The 22374-nt window shown below is 35.6% G+C and overlaps 1 protein-coding gene across 1 annotated transcript in view; it reads left to right on the forward strand.

Annotated features, from left to right (window-relative positions):
- The window catches only part of LOC145667956 (sodium channel protein Nach-like), a 58145-nt gene extending 36184 nt beyond the window's left edge, over positions 1-21961 (forward strand). The window contains exons 4-8 of the mRNA XM_081735381.1: positions 1666-1942; positions 5910-5963; positions 10913-11078; positions 15308-15414; positions 19242-21961. Coding sequence (XP_081591507.1) covers positions 1666-1942; positions 5910-5963; positions 10913-11078; positions 15308-15414; positions 19242-19471 — 834 coding nt within the window. The 3' untranslated portion in view covers positions 19472-21961. The remainder of the gene's footprint in view (positions 1-1665; positions 1943-5909; positions 5964-10912; positions 11079-15307; positions 15415-19241) is intronic.
- The last annotated feature ends 413 nt before the right edge of the window (positions 21962-22374 follow it).

Genomic DNA, 22374 nt, shown 5'->3' on the forward strand with positions numbered 1-22374 from the left:
AGACAGGGTAACGAGTATGAATTTAGTGTTAAAATAATTTGAAAATAGCCAGTGCATTTTCATTGAGAATTGGTAGGAATAAGGGCGTTAAAGGATTAGATGATAGAGCAAAGGAATAGCAACTAATTTAGAACAGTCATCCCCAAGGGCGCCAGGTGGCCCGGGGCCCCCTAAGCTCATGTAGGCCCCCTCATTGTATTTGTGAATTTACAATATTTTGCATAGTTTGAATGCAATTTGTCTTAAACTCCTCAAATATATGCCGTCTGCATCTGAATGCCCCCCCCAATTTACAGAGAAATCAGCGCCCTTCGCCCTCCTCTAATTCGAAGTATTTCCAATCTCCTCCCTCTTACTCATAGGTGATGTTTAAGCGCTGTCCTCGAAGTTCCAGTGACTTGCAGGTCGGGACGTCTTAATGATATCCGTGATGAAGACTTGTCCGACAACCAACCATCGAATGCCGGACCAAAGGCACGGAGACTCCGGTGTTTCCCGTTTCGTGGTTGAGATCCAAAGACCAAGCTCACGCTCTCTCAATTGCTTTTTACCCGATTGTCCCTCTGTCATCAGCATGAGAAGGTGGTGACATCACATGATTTTCTGAGCGTGGTCGATTATTAAAAGTGACATTGATCAAGTCCGTGTTTTCACATTTCATCGACTCAACAGAAAAGTTCCAAAACTTCCTCCTGTGCTTGCTAATGTTGACAGGTAAACGTACCAAATGAAGGCTCATTTGCGTCAAAGTACTTTCTTCTATATTCATTACTTTCTTGTCGTAACATCGTGTCGTGGGTAAACGAACGGAACGGGCAATGTCTTGTACAATGTACAAATGTAGTAGCCTGACTATGAGGGGCCAATAAGGTCGAACCAATTGAGAGAAGCAATTGATCTAACAAAGCAAACTAAAAGCGTCGCGTGTGAGATTGTTAAAGGTGAAGGTTCTTAAAGGTCGCTACCACTTTTTATTACAAATTATTAACAAGTACAAAGACTTCCTCAATAACAGCAAAGCAATAATAGTTAATTTACCTTTCGATGTTAAGTCAGCTAGGAACGCACAATAGAATATGACTGTTAATAATACCAGGCAGTGAAGTCTGAAGGCTACTTGGCTTCCATCGAGGACTCATTAAATTTCTACATGAAATAAATACGTCAAAGCTGGTCCTTACTTCATATGCCGTAACAATTGTGAATTGAGTTATAAAAATTGGAATGTTTTAAATTAAAAAAAAAAAAAAAACTCTCAAATAAGTATCCGTCTCCCGAAAGATTACAAATAGGCAAGACAGGTATTTTCTTTTCGCCTACATTTAAGACAATATAGAGACAGTGATATACGTTGCCATCATGGTTATAGGTGAAACAAAAGTGAACCAAGCGGTGTACTTGATCTAGGTGATTAGAAGGTTCGTTAGTACGGGAGACCAGGGTTCGATTCCCGGTGGGATCTCATGTGGTTTTAATTCCACGTTAAGCTGTATGTCCATGTCTCATAGAGCCTCATAAATGACTCTATGCTTTGACCTACATCACCGAGTTCAGCAGGCGTCATCCACCATAAGTCTTTGTTTTACTTGTTTACTTTCTCTCTTGATTACTGTCATCACAAATTTTTAAACGTGTCCTAATTCTTTTTTATGTATCTTTTAAAAGGTTGCAGTTGACAAGCCCTTTGATTATATGGATGACTCGTCACCTCATGTGTTTGTGGAGCCTCAAACGGAAGCCTTTCTAAGTCTCAAAGTCCAGACCACGTACAGCGAAGAAGACATTCGACCAGTGAACTCTGACCAAAGAATTTGCCTGTTCAAAGACGAAGTGCGTCTCATATACACGCCTCGTTACAGTTTCGACAATTGCTTCGTGGACTGTAAGGCTAATCACACCATCAAATTCTGTGGATGTAAACCATTCTTTTATCCTGATGCAGGTAAGCGAGTAACTAACTTGTTTATGAGTTTCAATATTTAAAATTTACGAATAGTTAGGCGTGTGCTTTACTTACAAATTAGAACCTAGATTGTTCATAATTAGTAGCGAAAGTACTGAAAAACACGATTTCCTACAGTTAATTATTTGATAAGGATAATGTGTTATTCAAAGTTCAAGATTGTAAGAGTGAAATACTTTCAACACTTTTAATATTGTTAATACCTAGTTAGTATTTAAATTATTGTTTAAAATGTGAATTAATCTTGCAGAATCTTGTAACGACCTTTAAACTATAAAATGAGTAAACAATGAACTAATTAATGCCTAACAGATATATAATATACAATACAATCTTGCATGTTCGGTTATCTACCCACTAGGATAAAATTCTATTTTTACTGCTGATTTAAGTGAAGCACAATACATAAACTAAGTGCGCATCACATCATTCATACGCATACGTTTTATCTTAAAGAAAGTAATATATAATTGTACGTATATTCAAAACCTCATCGTAATTATAAGCTGTTTTAATATTTGCTTTCCTTGTTAATGCAATTAGGACGATGACATTTTCAAAGAAAAGATAAACTCAAGAAATGAATCCAGTTTGTACAACTGAGATCTTTAGTTCTTTGTTCTCTAAGAGTTTTCTGAGAGACACAGTTCTAGAGTGTACGAGATATCAGCATATATATCTGGCAATTGATCCAAGATCATTAGAAAATATTTGCGATTATGAATTCGTTGCTCGGTAGAGGCACATGATTTTCGGTGTTGAGTTACGAACAAAAAAATAAAGTGAAATATTTCGGATTAACGTCCAACGATTATGCCCTTTAGGCTAAGAAAGACAATGATTAAAACAAGTGAATGATGATGGAAGAATTGGTGGAATGGGAAAGTGGGAGGAAATACGAGTACTCCTGGAAAATCCATGAACACCTTGTTGTCCAGCATAAACTTACTAAGCCGGGGATCGAACCAGGGACCCCACGCACTAGAGGTAAACGTTTTACTACTGAACCACCTTCCACCTGCATAAGACTTAACACTAGGAGACCTTAGGAAGTACTATCTGGTGGGTTGAGTAATTGCAAGTTTTAAAAAGACAAATAACAACCTGACGGAATGAAGAGACATGTATAATTTTGTTGAACTCTTGAATACTGGATAAACATGGATGTAGATAAGTACTTAAAACGATTGTAGCATTACTGCTTGGCAAATGACGTCAAACGCAAAAATTTCAATATTTTGATATCGGCGATGGATAGTTCAGCATGACCTACCAAATTAAAACTACTAGTTGCTTGTATGCAAATTATCGACTTTATTATTTTTGTGTAACTAGTTCAGAACTGTTATAGATTTTACAGTGGAACAATATAAGTTTTACAATATGAAGCAACAAATAGAACACCTCATCAAGAACACATCTTTGAATCAAAGGGACAATCAAACAAATGTAAATTCGTGGAATTCTGGCATGATGCATCCAAGGGCGCCGATTCTTGGGAGGCCGAACCCCTGAAAACTCATGTGGACCCCCCTTATTGTATTTAAGAATATACAATATTTGGCATAATTTGATGCAATTTGTCTTAAAATCCTCATATATGCCTTCTGCATCTGAATGCCCCCCCCCCAATTTTCAGAGAAACCGGCGCCCTTGGATGCGTCTCGTGATCAAATTATGTACAGTATAAGAAATAAGATGAAACGTAAAAAAAAAAAATTGCTTGCAATATCTGAGTTAGCGACTAGTGAAGCAACAGATATCATTAGCTAAGTTGTACTCCTAGACCTAGAAGTGGCAAATCTTCTATAAACAAGAGACGTGTATTGGCCAATTATCATATCAAGCAAACAGAAAAAGACCAACTACAAGAAATTTTCCATACAAATCGGTAAATTGTTCAGCGTGTGGATGATCTCATTTCAAGCATCAGTGTCCAGTACAGCTCACAGATGACGAGAAGAACCCTAGCAGAAGTAGTGTGACGTAGGTATGGGCTCGCCCACTTTTCGCACGGGGGTTTCAAATGACAACACGGAATAGCACACAGATAACTACCCGGAGTAGCAGACGACATCTAAGTATAGACCACACCTCAAAAACCGAAAATGAACTTGACCCTGTCGTTGACTTTTCCCCGCTTGTCCCTGTTTTAGGGTTCTTCTCGTCATCTGTGAGCTGTAAAGGAAGCCCTATGCAGAAAAAGCATATAAACTTCGATCTCAAGTCTCGTTCAAAAGGATTAAAATGCTTACCACTTAGGCACGAAGAGACTCACGGAAGAAGTACGTGTGTTAACAACTACATATCAAAAAAACTTGAAATAGGGGTGTCTCCCCTTTGAAGTCGATCCCTTTAACTAGCGATATTTGACTCACTAGACCAACTAATAAGCTGGAAAATATTAAACTATCATTATAACAAAAAAATCTTTGAGTTTTACGTCCCACGATTATGCTGGCTAGGCTAAAACAAACAGTGATGAGAAATGGATGGAATGAATGAAGTGGGAGGAAACGGGAGAACCTCGAGAAAACCCATGCATCTGCTGTTTGTTCACCACAAAGTTTACTTAGCGCTAGCTGGGATCGAACTAGAGACCCTAAGCCCCAGAGGTGAACGCTCTACCACTGAGCCACCGCGGCTCATCATTATAACAAATATGACCAAAGAGGAAAACCAATTGATGTATGCAACGAAATGTTTACTGTCGTGAGGACTATTGGGGAGCAGTGAAAGAAAAATAAAGGAACCTATTCGTGAAGACCAGCATTATTGGCGATGAAACAAACATTATCCTTGCCATATAGCATAGATTAAAGGATGAGTAACGACGTATGAACAGGCCACAAAGTCTGGATCTTGTTTCTAAGACACGTTCTGATCGGGAAAGACCCGGTAAAATAGTCATGCTCAGTATCTCGTAAGTAATACATATGATATCAACTTTAAAGCATTAGTGAAGAATTTTATAATGTGTTAATCATGTCCACTATTCCAGGTAGAATATTCATGTGTCCAGTACCCGAAGTGCTATTTCTTGACCAAAGTAACATGTTTTCAAACTTTGAAGTATAATTTCATGTTTATTTATCTTTTCATACTGAAAACTAGGACAGTCTTTTCTTCTTCTTCTTCTTCTTCTTCTTCTTCTTCTTATTATTATTATTATTATTATTATTATTATTATTATTATTATTATTATTATTATTATTATTATTATTATAGACTTTATAAAAAGATTTTACAAAACACGTATTACACTCAGTGGCATCTTTCATATTCTATAAGTTTTGCACATAAGCTTGCTCAATTCAACTTTGACACACCAAAGAAGAAAACCCACTTCTTTCTTTCAGAAATTTTTTTTTCTGTGATTCTTTCCGTTTGCACTTTGATATACTTTGTAGTTATCTTTCAGTAGTGTGTTTGGGTACACACGAACACACAAACACACACAAAAGAGGAGAGAAAGAAAGTGATAGATTTAATGAGAAAAGAAAATGGGAGGAGACAATGATGCATGGTCAATTACATTGGCAAACTCAGACATATTCTTCATATACATGGCGTTTCGTTATCTCCGGATCACACCAGCTCTGTCCGGATTAGACTTAGCCACGAGTCTGTCCGGGTCGAAAGGTCATTAATCATGCAATTCAATACTTTGCTGGATCATGGATCATAAACTTAGTGATCCGTTCCATCACTGGAAGGTGTCCTTAATTTGAAATCACTGTTTTTTTTTACCTTGAGTCTAGTTGGGCTTCGTATATACCAGGAATTTATTATTATTATTATTATTATTATTATTATTATTATTATTATTATTATTATTATTATTATTATTATTATTATTATTATTATTATTATTATTAATAATAATAATAATAATAATAATAATATAAAGATTACAATATCTTCTCATATGTCGTTTTTTTTACAGGTAACGCTCGGACGTGCACCATGGCTGACTTACCTTGCTTATACAAGTATAAAGGTATGTACCGATATTATAGACAACCACACGAATACAAATTATGCTAAAACTTACAAGGACAACAGCTTTCTTTCTTCCATTAAGAAACGGGAAAAATAATAAAGAATATCATCTCTTTATATTTTGAAACTGAGTTATATGTATATAAATAATATAAGTATGTGTGAGTCCGTATAAGAAACAGTTATCACCTAACAAATGAGAAAATTGAGACCAAAAGTAAGAAGCAACTTAACATATTAATATAGAAATTTGTTTTTAGGATTTATCTATCTATCTATCTATATCTATATCTATCTATCTATCTATCTATCTATCTATATATATATATATATATATATATATATATATATATATATATATATATATATATATATATATATATATGGTGTTAATAAACTATACCAACAAACTGTAATAGATTATGTAATTTGTCATGGTATATTTTTTTCACGTACAAACGTGAAACAAGACATCGCAGCATGCGTTATTTCGAAATAGAGACCGTGGTGTGTCTACCCCTAACACTCAGATTTCCTGCCTAAAAATTTATTCTCCATTAATGTCAAGGCTTACTTTTTGCATACTTTGGACTTAGCCTGAAGGCAGTACACATCTCAGAATTCTGTTAGGAGCCTGGCTGGGAATTAGGCCTTCTAGAGAATCCCTTGCGCACCCATTGCACAGTGATGAAATATGCATTTTTGTATTGCATGTGTATAACTTCTTTTACTTTGAAGTGGACCGAAACTCCACGGTTTGTCGAATTGGAAATAGCACGTCTTAAAAATTAAGCTTTCCCACAATTTTGGAGAGCCGTAACTGTGAAACAATGCATTGTTCTATTTAGATCCATGCGAACTTTTTCTCTTATTTTGATGTGAAGAATCACTTGTTACAGTTTGTACTACAAAGCAAACACAGACAATTGAATAATGGTCTTAAATAAAATTTTCACAGACTCTCAGACATTTATTTATTTATCAACAAAACAGGCAGATGCCCAATTAGCGTGTTGAAATATTACAATATATTTTTACAACATTTTTAGTACCTTACAGGACATTGTGCATCTATCACTTTTACCATGTTTTTCACAAAATTTGTTATAGAAAGAACATGTTTTCGAGATTGATGACTTCAGTATTATGTTGGTCTTAACCCCTTTTGCAATTAAAAAGACCTCTATTATTCGTTCTAGTTCTAACTGATGAACATGGAAGTATAATTAAGATATAAAGTTTGAACAATCGAATTCATTTTGAACTATTATTTTGGAGGAATACCAGATCGGCAATATTACATCCAGCAACGCAACTAGGCTAGTTGTCACCCTAGGCAAGAACTAGCCTTAGCGCCCCCCCCCTGACCAACCAAACCAAAATGCTCCTCGACTACACCTGATATTGTCATCACGGGAGTAACTGGATTGCGCACACTCTAGATCCCAAATTGCGCACAAATCTCTGCTGCCCTTTTTGAATACAGATGTTTGTCCAACGTTGCCACAATGGTAGCTTTAAAATATGTGCGCAAAATAGGCATTTCCTTCAGACTACAGATGGTGTGGATCAATGAAAACTTGACCCATGACCCACTGGCCCACCCCGACTCGCGAACCACCATGACCCACTCCAATCCACTAAAAACCCATCGTTATCAACTCGTACCCATGATTCACGCCCTCCTCCCCACTGACTAAAGAGCTTACACTTGTAATAAAACAAGGCTGTGAAGTTATCACTAATCGGACTTTGAATTTCTAGGGTTCATCGCTCAAGCATCGTTCTGTTACAATACTGGTGGATCCAATCTTCACGATATAAAATGGTAAAGTGTTTGTCATGGGTCATATTACGATTAATTTCAACTTAATTATCATATATAATTATTTCCTTGTCGAATTACAGATACTTTCCAGTCGAGAATAGGATGAAGTATCAAAGTCTCAAATCAAGGCAAGCACCTTTGGTATAAATAAGGAAATCCTTTGACCATTGCATCCCAGTCAACAAATTAGATTCATCCTATAATTAAGCTAATTATTTTAGGCACCTGAAAAGTTAATTTTCCATTTCATCAATCACAGGAGGCCACTGAGCTACCATTCATAGTCTAATTAATTACAGTAGTCAATTCTCGTAAACATTTGTCGATAATGTAACGCACACATACAAACATAACTGAAGACAATATTTTCCATCTGACAACGTTGCTTAATTTTTTGTGCGCAATCCTGTACATTATGACAATTTGTCAACGGCTTATCAGATAAAACTGATATAACAGGAAAAGTGTGTGCAATTTCATTGCAGCCTGTCATCACACAGTAATTCTCCTATTCCATTTTTTCTTCAAATGGCAAAGCTTGATTTCACAACTGCAGTACGTAATTTAATTTTTAGTACAAGACAAAATACCAAACTAATTAGTATTTGATTGGCAAATAACCTGAAAATAGAATTCGTGACATATTCTTATATTCTTATCATAATAACTACAAATCACAATGTTTTGGAATTATATCTGGATGTGCATATGAGTAGAATGAATCAAGAGTCTGTTGTTTTAGAATAGAATATTTAATTGTGACAAACAGTCAAGCTGTTACGATGATCTTGATGTTACGATATTAAGATATTACGATAAAAGTCAAGCTGTTGTCTCGAATATTATACTCGGACATCTTGCAAGTCTCTTAAATCGATGTAAGTTAAATGAAAACACAAAAAGGTGGAACTAAAATTTAACTTTGCGCGCTCTTGGCTGGAAAGGTTTTCAAAATGTCATCAAAAGATAGTTTTGAACTACATAACTTACGCTCTGTGGATCTGATCTTAAGGTTGGGGAGTCGCTGTTGTTTTAAGTTTCTGAGGTAATTTTTAATGATTTTAGTTTGCTAAAACTCCTTTCCTTGTCTTACAATGAAAATCAATATTTGTCCAGTGTTGCGCCCCCAAACCCGGGGCCCGGGGCACAAGCCTCGCTTAACCCCTCCTTAGTTACGTCACTGATTACATCTTTGTTCTAATGAGCAAATATTAAAATTGTCTACCAGTATACTATGGTTTTCAGGTGACAGATAAATTCCAGTTACTTTGTACAGTCATGAACATTAATAAATGGAGGCTTAAGCCATTATTTCTTATGGCTCCAACCTCCATTTATTAATGTTCATGTTTGTACATCAAATACCTAAGAAAACTTTATTGAGCTTTCTCATGACGATACTTTTGTTGAGAGGAGATCCAAATCAACAACAGCATATTCCAACTTGGAGTGCACATATGAGTAATCCATTTTCAAGAGTGTTTCATTATTACTGAAGTTCTTACCACTTCTAATTATGAATCCTAATAATTTAAAAACATCACAAGTTACATTTTGCTTCCCGTCTTCCCACAATATTTCTTTTTATCATAACATTTTACGTAATATATTACATAACTTATTTATTGTTTGGAAACACTTGCTTCTACCAAAATTACAGAAGTCACAGAGTAAAAATACTTTAGGTCTAAAAGTTAGGCCCTTAAAAATAATGAATTCGTTGAGATTAGGTACAATTTGATTAAATGGGACAGTCAACTAGTAGATATTAAACATTTTTAAAGGGGTGTTCTCTAGAGTACCACCTCCCCCTTTTAGCGAATGTAGACACACGACATACATGATAGGACAAGCAGTTTAAGAAATAGAGAGGCATTAACGGCTTAATAGTTAAACGTTCGTATGCTGTACCAAGTTCGATTTTAATGAAGGCGCTAAATTCAGCTAAAACAAATCAAACTAGTGGTTCAGAGTCCATGTTTTTTCTTTGCCCCACCTCGTTACTTTAACTCATAATTAATTAAGAAAGCCAGGTAATATAAAGCAAAAGCTTTTAAACTTTATTTTCTCTGGTGCTTTGCGCTTGTAATAAGGCAAGGTAGAAGGTATAGCAATTTACACAGAGGGATCGGTTTTCTCCCATAACCAGTTTTATTATAAAACTTTCTGTTATAAAAGAATATAATATAGCTTCGCTTAGATGAATAAATAATAAGATCCACTAAATAGTTAGGGTAAATAACTGTGGCAAGGCACAGGCAGCCAAGCGAAGGTGAGCTAAGAATATCAGTCAAAGCGAGGTTAGAGTCCCGCAAAGCTCCCGGAAAGCTAAGTGGGAAGGAAAACCACGAAACTCCACACAAGCAGAGTGGTTGCAGTTACGAATATCTCAGAGCTCCAGGCAAGCTAAAAGACAGGAGTTGACCAGCATAGATTAAGGTCAGTTGTGGCAATGTTTGAAATGTTATACCTTTTTCTGAGCAGCGGCGGCGCTGCTGTTCATGTTCTGTCACATGGCCAAGTATTGATGATAATTCCTGTCGACTGCTTCATGTGGTATCTTGTAGTGGAAGAGCATTTGGCCTTCTTTTCAAATAAAAGCACATGTTGATGTTCATAAATATTATCGTGTGCAGGATATTACATTATTGATTGACTCAAATCCCGATATTACATTATTGATTGACACAAATTAATAGTTAACTGAAAAGTAAACTTCATAAATTATATGTATATTTTCTTTTTAATAGTTATTTTACAAACTCTTCAACCGCCGAAGGGAACTCCAGGGTTGCAGAGTTCGCTCAAGAGATCAATTAAGTGCAACTGTATGTCACGGTGTAACGACAAGAGCTACAACGTACGCGTAACCACTACAACTATTACTAACACTAAAGAAACATTCGACAGATTTTTGTAAGTAATCATTTCATTTGGTTTCTGTAATACATCACACCAACAGTGCATTTCCTATTTAGCTTTAGTTACGAAAAGTCCCTTACATTCACTGGTTGAGAACGATACCATAGGGAATACAACCCCTTCCAAAAAAACACTATAATGTATCTACTGGCCGCCCACTTGCTTTGGTAAACCTATACCACTTGCTTTGTTTTCAGTTGTTTCAGAAGCCATCCGACCTCCAAACGGAATTCCAAGATTAGAAGAAGAAGTGAAGAGATCGATCAAATGTACCTGTCTATCTCGATGCAACGATAAAAATTATGATATTGAGATGAGTACCACAACCATTGTTGACAACAGAGAAACATCCAACAGATTCTTGTAAGTAAGATTCATTCAACTTTGCGTTTTGTAAAACTAAAAAGATACGAATGTATTTCCAAATGTTTCTCAAATATGTACGAGGGGCATCCAATAAGTTATCTACCTAGACAGGAAAGGAGAAGCGGAGCATAATAACGCCTGATACACACACTAAGACCACTGCTGGGAACCCGGCTGCGCAATTTGAGGTCAGTCGAAGTAACGCTGTATAATGTTTGTGTGACGCTGCGAACAATGGATTTGCAGAAGTTGGAGCACCACTCGGTCGTCAAGTTTCTCACAAAAGAAGGGAAGAGACCAAAGTAAGTCCAAGAGCGACAGGTGAAAGTGTACCGGGTTGCAGCACCGTCAACGTTTCTTTCGTTGGACAACAAGGTCCAACTGACTGTTTCTCAGTGGTTTGCAGGTCATGACAAAGACTGTTTTTTCTCTAGGATTTCTTCGATGCCCACAAAATGTCGACGGTGCATAGACCTCCATGGTGACAAAGAACTTTTCTATAGTGTGGCACGACCAGCCGTTGATATGCATATTTATTGCATACGGACTACAACGAAAAACAGTGATGACCAGATGAGCCTATTTGCATTCCTTCCTGCCTAGGTGGATAATTTATTTGATGTCCCTCGCAATAAGCCGTTCACACCACATAGTGCAATCTATGAAAGAAATAATGTCAGTTTCAACCGTCTAGCTGCGGCAGTTCATTGGAGGCAGTTATTTGAAGTAATCATTGTGCATTGAGGTTGAATATTGCATGATGATGGTCCTGTCAGCATGGTTGTCGTTGTCAATGCTGCAGTGAAAGGTTATGGCTTCGAGTTAATTCAGCACTCCAATCCAGATTTAAGACTGAAGCCTTGGCATGGCAACATAGCCGTGGTCTACGCCATTGTCATGCAGTATGCAAACTAAACTGAACGTACAGCGATCACTACATGAAATGAACGGTCATTTCCAGTGTCAGGAAATAGATTTTTGAAATATCTTCATAGCTTTTCTTCTAAATCAACGTTAATAAGTCATACTTACTATGCATTTGTAATATTGCTATAAGTATTTAAAGAAGATGGTGAGCTACTGAAATATATTTATACAATATAAAATTTACAAAAATATGTACAGCTTATGGTAGCAGAGGAGTTATTTCCAACGTGTTGTTGTATGACAGATCAGTGAGAGGGAAGCCCAAGGAAAAGAGGGTGCTTTGCAAGAGGAAGGTAAAAAGAAATATTAGGCAGTATACAATTGGTCAGGACTACGAATGGTGGCAATTGCAAAACTATACACTATTTCATCGATAAAATTGTTTGCCTGCCAACAATGCTCCTACAACTTCAAGTGACTGTTGTCTGCTCCTTACGTCCGTTCTTCAGGTTTACTGATATTGGAAAGAACAAACAATAAGGTCAGAGATAATCAAGATCGGAATAGATATAATGTGGTATAGAGATCTAAAGATAATGACAACTAATTTTGCGTAATATCAAGAAGTAAAACAGGCGGCCAGTAAATACTACAGAATGTTTGAAACAGGACCACTCGTAGGGCACCCACGATCAATTGAGCGCATCCCAACCAAGTAATCTAAAAATTAGAACTCCAAGCAAGTAAAAAAAATCGAAAATTTTTAGAAAAGGATGGCATAGATATCTTGGTTCTAATTTAGCATTTATTTTCACCATCAATACTGTTATAAAGCGTGAGACTGCAGTTGAGTGTGCGATTCGAGCTTGCGAGCTTTCATAAGAAATCGTACCTAGCCCTTCGCGATGTTAATCCGATTACCTCGATGGAGCTTATAGGTGGATGTAGTACCCACTCTCATCAGTGAATGTAAGGGCTTTAGATGCTGCCAAATACTAGTAGTTGCGGAGATGTAAAGGAAAAATTGTCCCCTGAATACCACTTTCCTTTTTATGAGGTATCTAACCAAGTCAGAAGAGAGCGAAGCTGTTGGGATCGCGCTGTACTGCGAGCTGCGTCCGAAGAGGCAGGCGCGTCAGCGATGGTAGATAGGAGCGTATGCAAGGGTTTTTATAATAATGAGTTCCTATAGCGTGTAATAATTTCATACTAGTAAAACTACACTTGTGGACATAAAATAAGGTTCTGTATAACGTTTAGAAATACTCCGCCTGCAGAAAATAGTATCTAATACAGTCACCTTTCATATGCACTCATGTATTTTAATCGTTGTAATCACCTATAATGATTTTACACTAGTAATCGTACAATTTTTAACGTGAAATACAGATGTATTACATACTATTTTATTATTCGGCTTGCAGAAATTATTTTATTCTGCTTTATAAACATGTCTTTCTATGCACATTATTAAATTTTATCTGTAAATTTTGCAAAATACATAAGTGTGTCTAAATTTGACCAGCACCGGTTGGTCAACATAGCCCTATGCTATAATCTACATTAGGCCAACGTTGTATTTTCAACTTCATTTTGCCAATTTTTAACCACTGAATTCAAGGTCATTACTGATACAGGCCTTTTTAATGCACTAGCAAAATCTTTCACGTTAACCTTTGTGCCCTGTAGGCTAAGGGAGATGGTGATGATGAGAAATTAATGAAATGGTGGAATGAATAAAATAAAATGAAACCTTTCAGTTTAACTTTCCACGATTATGCCCTTTATGCTAAGGGAGACGATAATTAAAGTAAGTGAATAATAATGGAAGAATTGGTGGAATAAAGCTAGTGCAAGAACCCCAGGAAAACCCACGCACAAAGTGTTTGTATACTATAAAGCCCACTTGACTGGGTTCGAACTAGGATTCCACACAACAGAGGGAACGCTCTACGACTGATCCACTGCGGCCTTCTAGTGCTCTAACAATTATTAGCGTTGAAAGGTTTTATTCTCATGAAAAAACATGTACACTCATATCCAAAATGATTGTCGCATATCTATAACTGTCATTTTGTAAAAATATAATTTGATAATGATTTTGCAGGGTACATTTAATACTGACACTATGTGTATAATCCGGAAATGTATATTTGTGGTAAATTTCATAGGAAAATAATTATAAATACGAAAATTAGAATGAGTAAAAAAATGTTACTAAATGGACAAGAAAGTTTTATTTTCGTTTTATTGTTTTTATTTACTGCTCTTTTAACATGAAATTTGCCACATACATGTCTTTGCCGATTATACATATACTAACATTATAAGAAATACCGGGCGAATTCGTTATCAAATTATACTCCTACAGCAACATATTTATAGACATGCGACAATAATTTTGGACATGAGTGTACATGTAAGATGTAAAAGAAACTTCAAAAGATATGCATTTGGTAACTTTGAACCATCACTTTCCGTGAAATTATAATTGCTACTGTTAGCAGTAAATATTTACCAAAAATCGCCATAGTCGTGATCATTATCTTGGTGCTTGCATCGGAGATGATTGGAAAGTAAGTCGTAAGAACTATTTAGTATATTTTATATTTACCTCCCATTTGAAGAAACTAAATTAAACGAGAGAAATGTTAAATATATTCAAACCTCAGTTAAATCTACACCAAATATTGATTGCCGGGCAAAAAATGAGGGTGAAAGCATTAATTGATAACTGATCTGTAGTCTATCGTATTAGTCATTGGCTGCGGAATGGATGAACGGAATTCCATTTCCAAAGAAATATTATAAAGTCATTCCATAAGGTCCTACCAGTTGTCAAAAGCGTTCAAGTAGCTACATCCTTTGCTAAAATTAGGTTATGTTCTCATCTGGATTGAAAAAGTTGCTTTATCATGCTCTGTATTGTTGTATGTTAAAGGAACTGTGTCAAAAACTGTTTTCGCATAATTTTGTTTAGCATTTAACCACTCGAGCCAGTTCAACGTAATCGTGTACGGACTCTCATAGTGCTTCTGGAGGTGGTTCGACGTACACGTGTACGTTCCACGTAGTAGTGACGAAATGATGCAGATTATGCCATTTGTTGCTTTCCCACGTGAATGAAAACGCATGTCACTCAAGAACAGACTGCAATGTGTTGCCAACTGTTGGTTTTAGTTATTACATGAAATTATGTTCAATTTTGTAACATTAGGCGAAAATTGCTGCTTTGATTATTTAAAATTACCACCTCTCGCAGCACCTGAAGTGTATTTAACTCCCGGCTCGAGGGATTAATAATGTTTTAATAATACTAATGCTATATCAACACTATTAAGAATACTTTTTTTTAATAGTGCGGGGTTGAACATGACAGATCGCAGTGTTATCCATGTATTCTTTGGTAATTACGGATGTACCAGGTACCGAAAGGATATAACCTACAATTGGGATAATTTACTCAGTAAGTAGAACAGAAGCTAACACTTACGCTTATTTTGCACTTTTAATTTTATGACCTCATCAGGAGTACTTGCATCACGTAATTAAAGAGCTAGGTGCAAAAATAGCATAAGACGTTCAATGCTGTAATTTATTAAAAACATAATCAGAAATTTTAAAATAGTTTTTAATGTTTTTTTTCTGCACCGAGGCTGTACAAGAAAGAACTTATTGTTTAAATTGGCGCATCCATATCAGCGTTCTGCCACGAAACACAAGGTCAATAAAACAAATAAATAAAAAATAAAATAAAAAACAATTATTAGGACTTAGCTGTAAAAGGTTACAGGTTTTTATTTTATTGTATTACGAAGAAAATAACTGTAGTCAGTGGCGTATTTACGACTTTGTTTCGGGAGGCTTCGCTAACTTTAGTCCTGGAAATGTGAAAATTGTTAAATGTGATATTTAATTTACTTTAATATAGCAAATAAAATTTCGGGGGAGCTTAAGCCTAAAGTCCCCCCCCCTTAAATACGTCACTGACTATAGTTACTTATTCTATAATTTGTATTCGTAGGTTTCGCTAACCACTAGAAATACTACAGTTATTATTATTATTTCAATGGTCTGCGTTCACCTGCTAGCTGGCTATCACTAAGAACACATAGATATTATTTGTATAGAAAGATCATTGCGACACTGTTTCTATTCCTACTTTTATTCGTTTATTTCTCTAATCCGTTACACTGCCGCGGTGTTATTTTGCACATCGCTCAACACCATTTTGAGTCAAATCACCTAAGCCTGTGTTAACCATAACACTAGATTCTTGGTGTTGAATTAACAAGCTAAAATGGTAGTCATACTCGAACCACTGGTCTATGTTAAATTAAGTTGTATTAACATAAGCATTTTTACTGTGTTCATCTAAAATAATTCGTTTCTTCCCAGTTACTTTGAACACTTCATTCGGTTTCCATTTGATCCATCTAACTTTTCCATTATTCTTCACATCTGCATTTCAAAATCCTCTATTTGTTTTTACTGCTTTTGCAGTGTGTAGTGTCTCTGTTCTTGCTCCATAGCTCCATAATACTTCGAAACAGTTTATGGAGCACCCCTTAACTCCTTGATTATTGAGATAATCATAGACTTAATATGAGATAAATAATAAAAATGAGTGAAAATACTGTTCTCACAAAACAAATTACTTTCGTTTCACATTGTGAAACAGTGGTAGACTTCCAAACTATGCGAAATCAATACATAAACTGCCCGAACTAGAAAAAAACTACTCGCTGAGCAAAATACGTTTACTGTAAACATCATTAACGTGTAACAGTTTCACCAACTCTCCACTTGGCTTCATCAGACACTAAATATACAAGTATTGACTGATAAGATATATATATATAAGAGACACTGAATTCTGATTGGCCACCATTGACTACTACAGCTAATCCCGTCCAATCACACAACCAGAATATAAAACCGAAACAAAAATTGTTAATTCTCTTCCCCACCCTGTCAATACAATATACATAAATTTCTAAGTTACAAAATAACCTTTACAAATAACCAGGGTCGTGCCGTGGTGGGGAGCGAGCGGGGCAACGGCCCCGGGCGCCGAAGTAAGGGTGCGAAGAAATCGGGAGAAAAAAGGGAAAAATATAGGAAAAATTGCTTATTGAAATAACTCTTAAATATGAGTACTAAATAAATAGTAAAGAATAAATAAATAATATAGAATGAATAAATAATACTAAATTTACAAAAATACTTGTACGATTAACATATTCAATCTTTAAGGCTCCTTAACAATTTATGTTACTGTTCATCAATTTTCGGTCCTGAATTCAGTTCATGATCCTATCACCTTCTAATTCAATGACTCTTACTCCTTTCCATTTTCTCACTAACCTTCTCTCTTTTTCGCCCAACATTTTCACTTCACACCAATTAATTGAATGTCTCTTATGTGCTTATAGGTTTCATTTCAATCTCTCTCCAACCTAAAGTCATCCTTTGTTGTTTTATTCGCCCTTTTAACCGCTTTCCCCAATATAGCACATATCACACTTACTGCACTGGATCTTGTATATTACTTCTTCTTTCTCCATCATTCTTTCCTCCTCTTCTTCTCCCCTCTTTTTCCGCTTTTCCCTTATTACTTCTAGTAATAACATCTTCCTTTTCTCTACGTGGAAATACCTCCAATCTTATTCAGCATTCTTTTGATGACCTCTTTCTTTTCCCCATACTCTCTATCCCCTCACCACATTTTTCTTTCCTCTTTTCTCCTTCCAGTCTTTCTATTCTTTTTCTTTCTTCTCTTTTTCTTTTTCTTTTGTACCTTAATTTTCTTCTATCATATCCATTTTTCTCTAACTGCTTGTGAAAGGCCCCTATCATCTTCCTGCTTTCTTTCTCTCAAGGTTCGCCTGCCTAATTCTTTTTTCCATGTTCCTAATTAAGTTTATGTTCGTCCAATAATCCACTTCACTCCTCGCATGACAGCAGTTTCCCGACGCACAAATTTTCTGGTACTATTCCGTGTATATCGTTCCTTCCTTCTTCCCTATCTTCATATCTAAGGACACCAATGTATCTTCATTTTCCACTTCCAATTCCAGTTCTATGCCTTTTTGTTTATCTTCAATGTCTCACAATTTCTAAAATTGTCTTCGTGTCCCCTTTAATATTCCTACGAAATCATCAACACGTCTACTAAAAATTAATAATTTGTCACATTATTGTGTCTTTACTTTCTTCTCCCTATCATTCATGATAATCTCTGCCAATCCCGGTCTCAACCTTGACCCAATGCTTAGCTCCTCCTTAATTTTAACCAACCTATCACCTATTATGCAGATATTACTTCTCCACATGAGGCTTAGAGCCTCTTTCAGACCCTCCGTACTCCAGCAATTAATCCTACTATTTTTCATCTGTTCTGTAATCCCCCTCATTATGTTCTTTCTTCTTAAACTTGGAAACATGACTTTTACATCAACACAAAACTTGATGCCTTTTAATATAATTTTACCTATTTCTTTCAACCTTCTCTTCAGTTGCACCGAGTTCTTCCCACTACGGCTTTCTTGTTTCCCCCTTATTATCTCTACCACTTTCTTGATCTCTTCCTCCAGTGGTTTAAGCATTTTGCATCTGCAATCCAACACTGGTCTTAGTTTAATACTTTCTTTATGAATTTTCGGAAAACTCTTCATAACTGGTATCCTACCTTCTTCATTTAGACCTTTCTTATACCTATCTTTTGTGAACTCACTGCCACTTTTTTCATTAATATCTTCACACATAGTCTTGTTATCATAGCAGACAACGATGGTCCAATTATCGTTAGGAAGAAACAATGGTATCAGGATATATTGAGTGATCTATGTAATGAATCTTATGAGGTAATAGGTATTAGTCAATAAGTATTACCCAACCAATCAAAGTATTAGAAAATGGTAGTACTGTAATAATATTTTAACTCCATAAAGTTCTTTAATTAATCAGTCCTAATTCTTCAATATTACATATTGCCGTTTTTCCAAGGAGATTGCACCCATTCTTTTAGGTCATCGTTGATTGCCAAGGAGGAAATACTGCCGTAAGATGAGGTTGAAATAGGATCTAGGTTTCTAACATTTTATTTTGCTCTAATATGCGAACGACTCCATAGTCATCCTATAAGATTTCTGACACTTACACATAGCATAGTATTTAAGTTTTCTCAGAAAATTTATCATTTGTATCTCGATGTTCCAAATATTCTATTTGTACAGTTAGGTTTTAATATGACATCTAATCTGAAACTTTTGTTAATCCTTCTTATTGCAGGTAGTTGTGGAGGCATCTGCAGCCTTTTCACTGGAATTAGTCTGGTGGCAATCGTGGATTTTGTTTACCAATTTACAATGAGGATGTATTTCACTGGTGAGGATTACAATAGCAGAGAGAAGAAGAAAAATAAACAAGTGCCTGTGATGAATGGTGACAAAATGCCCAAATCAATGTATACCAACACAAGCGTCACTCATCTCGGAGATAATTTTCCCTGGATGCCATAATTGTGGTATCTTTAAAACTATACAATAATCTGTGGATGTTATAGAAAACACACGGAGGAAGAAGGGACAATTCGATGGAAATATTGCTTTATTTTTAGTCAAAGAAGAAAAGTAAACAATTTTATTAATAGTTTTATTAAACTGGAAAGTCTGGCTGCTACTCATTATACTTTTTCAAAAACTGTTTTGTTAGTTGTTTGTCTGGGATTAGTCTCTATCGTGAAGGGGAAAATTAGTCTTGTCGCCAATGTCCTATGAAACTACCAGTAAATCAATCACCTATATCTTCTGTTGTGTTGGAGACAGGTATCTTCGATGCTGATATTTTTACTAAACTACGCAAAAGTTAAGCCCATGCTCTTTGTTGTAAAGTTGACAAATCGCTTCAATACTGGTATTCGCATTAAACCATTTATCAGTAAGTCCCTTGATATCTATATTAACATGAACAATGTCTCTATGCGAATGTTCTAATTAAACTATTAGTCAATAAGGCCATTGGCATTTATATTGGCGTGAACATAGCCTCGATATTGATGTCCTCGTTAAACCATCAGTCAATAAGGCTCTTAGCATCTATCATGGCGGGAATATTGCTCATATTTCCATTAAATCATTTATCAATAAGGCCCTTGGCATCTATATTGACGGAAACATTGCCTCGATGCTTATATTTCCATTAAACCATCTATCAATAAGGTCCTTAGCATCAATGCTTATATTTCCATTAAACCATCTATCAATAAGGCCCTTAGCATCTATCTTGACGGGAACATTGCATCAATGCTTATATTTCCATTAAGCCATCTATCGATAAGGTCCTTAGCATCAATGCTTATATTTCCATTAAACCATCTATCAATAAGGCCCTTAGCATCTATCTTGACGGGAACATTGCCTCGATGCTTATGCCGATGTTCTCATTAAACCATCAGTCAATAATATGGACGACCAGCCCTTAGGGTTTTATTTTACTAAGAATCCAGTTTTTAACTCAATGTATTTAAGGTTGAGAAAAGAATAAGAGAATAATATCGGTCATACGTGTAATTGCATGTCTCAGAATTTGATAGAATGTAAGAAATGATTATACAACTTTGTGAATTTACCCTATGTGTTTGTGATGCCGTTCCTTACATAATTAATATTTTCATTATAGATAGCTGCGCAGACAGATTTATCTTTATTGAGAAAGTTCCCGTTTCATTCTAGAGCCCAGACCTGAGGGGAAAGCGTTCGACTTAGGGTAACACTTACGGTAACAACTTAAGCAAACAGCCCAGTATAAAACATTAAGAAATTTCAAAAATAGTGGACAGAAGTTGTGAATCTTAAGTGTGTATTACTTCATGATCTATATTAAGTCAAGCATGAAATTATTCTTGTAAGTTCATCGCCGCTGAAACGATTTAGTGAATAGTTAGTCGTTCATCTGTTTTCCTAGACTTAGGCAGAACCAGATCAATCATCAATCAAAGCCCATCTCTTTAGTTGAACTTTGAACAAGCTGACCGTATACAGGAATTACCAGGATTGGAATTCAAATTGTGTGTCTAAATGACTAGTTTCGGACTCTACATTCTCCAGCTGACATTAGGTATGTATGAATGAGAAACCTGTCTTCTAACATGTTTCATTCAGAGCATAGAAAAATTATACATTCACACAGGCCAAAAATTCCATTAAAGTCTTTAAACATTCAACTGAATTGAAGCTTGTTCCTTTTTATTTTTCCTTTCTGTGTTTACTAGAATGAGTTTACTATCTGGAGTATAGTAAACTTATGGTCATATTACAGTAAAAAGTCAATGTACCATGTTTGTTATCAACCATTCTTCAAAGCTCCTGCTTTACGTTGTCCGGAGGCCTTCTCTTTCGCCCAGCTAATAGTATCTTTCTCCTAGGATTTTTGGATAGGACTTGGTGACTTAGTGCGTATTTCTCATACAAGCAACGTGTCATGTTTATCTTATACGTACTAACTTTGTTATTTCTATAACACTCGGTGACCTGTAGTTGTTATGAAATAAAAGCTTGTACAGCATTTTACTTCACCTGAATGTTTGCCTCTTTCGCTTCAAGGATCAGCTTCTACATTCATACAAAATTGGGCAGCTCGAGCTCTTATTGATTTTGATGTTTTCGATATTTGTTAAGACAATAAAATGTTTTACAGTAGGGTAAACTTTAGTACATAAATGATATACAATACTTTTCTACAAGACAAAAATTAAAAACAGTAAATGTTGGTTACTCGGGGTTGATAGCCAAAAGGAACAGCAGTGCTTTCTGAACATCAGATGTGAGCGAATTGACGTACGAACTTAAAGAGTTTGCCGATTCTGTTCTCCCTGTAAAGATCAACAACTTGCTTTTTCTCTTCTGCAGTAATAAAAGGAGATTCCTATGAGGTAGCCTGAAACAGACTTTAGTATAAATACATTAACATTTTATTGACTGAAAAGAAATTGATCTAGTTTTCTATTTTTTCCTCCATAACTAGGCTAAACTCTACTAATTATGTTTCGACAACTGGAATTGTATCAATATGTAGACTCTATGTAGTAATTTAAGCTAAATATAAAAATAAAATTATATCATAAATAAATTAAGTTTGTTTCTGTTAATGCAATTACTGTATGCCTACTTATGAATATTATTGGTAAACTTACCATTTTTATGCCTTATTCTTTAATCATAGGCATTATCATAACTATTCTACTCGTACCACCATTGGCAGTTCATTTGACGTAATATAAAAGCATCCATGCTATACTATCGCCCACTAATTAGGTCTTCTTTGTAAATGTCTTTATTTTTTACATGTGTAATTTCATACCAAAACAAACCAGTTGAGAATGATCCAAGATCATTGCCAAAACGAACTTCACAAGAATAGAGAC

The sequence above is a fragment of the Thermobia domestica genome, chromosome 13 (assembly GCF_964235325.1).
Source record: "Thermobia domestica chromosome 13, izTheDome1.hap1.1, whole genome shotgun sequence".
NCBI classification, from domain to species: Eukaryota; Metazoa; Arthropoda; class Insecta; order Zygentoma; family Lepismatidae; genus Thermobia; species Thermobia domestica.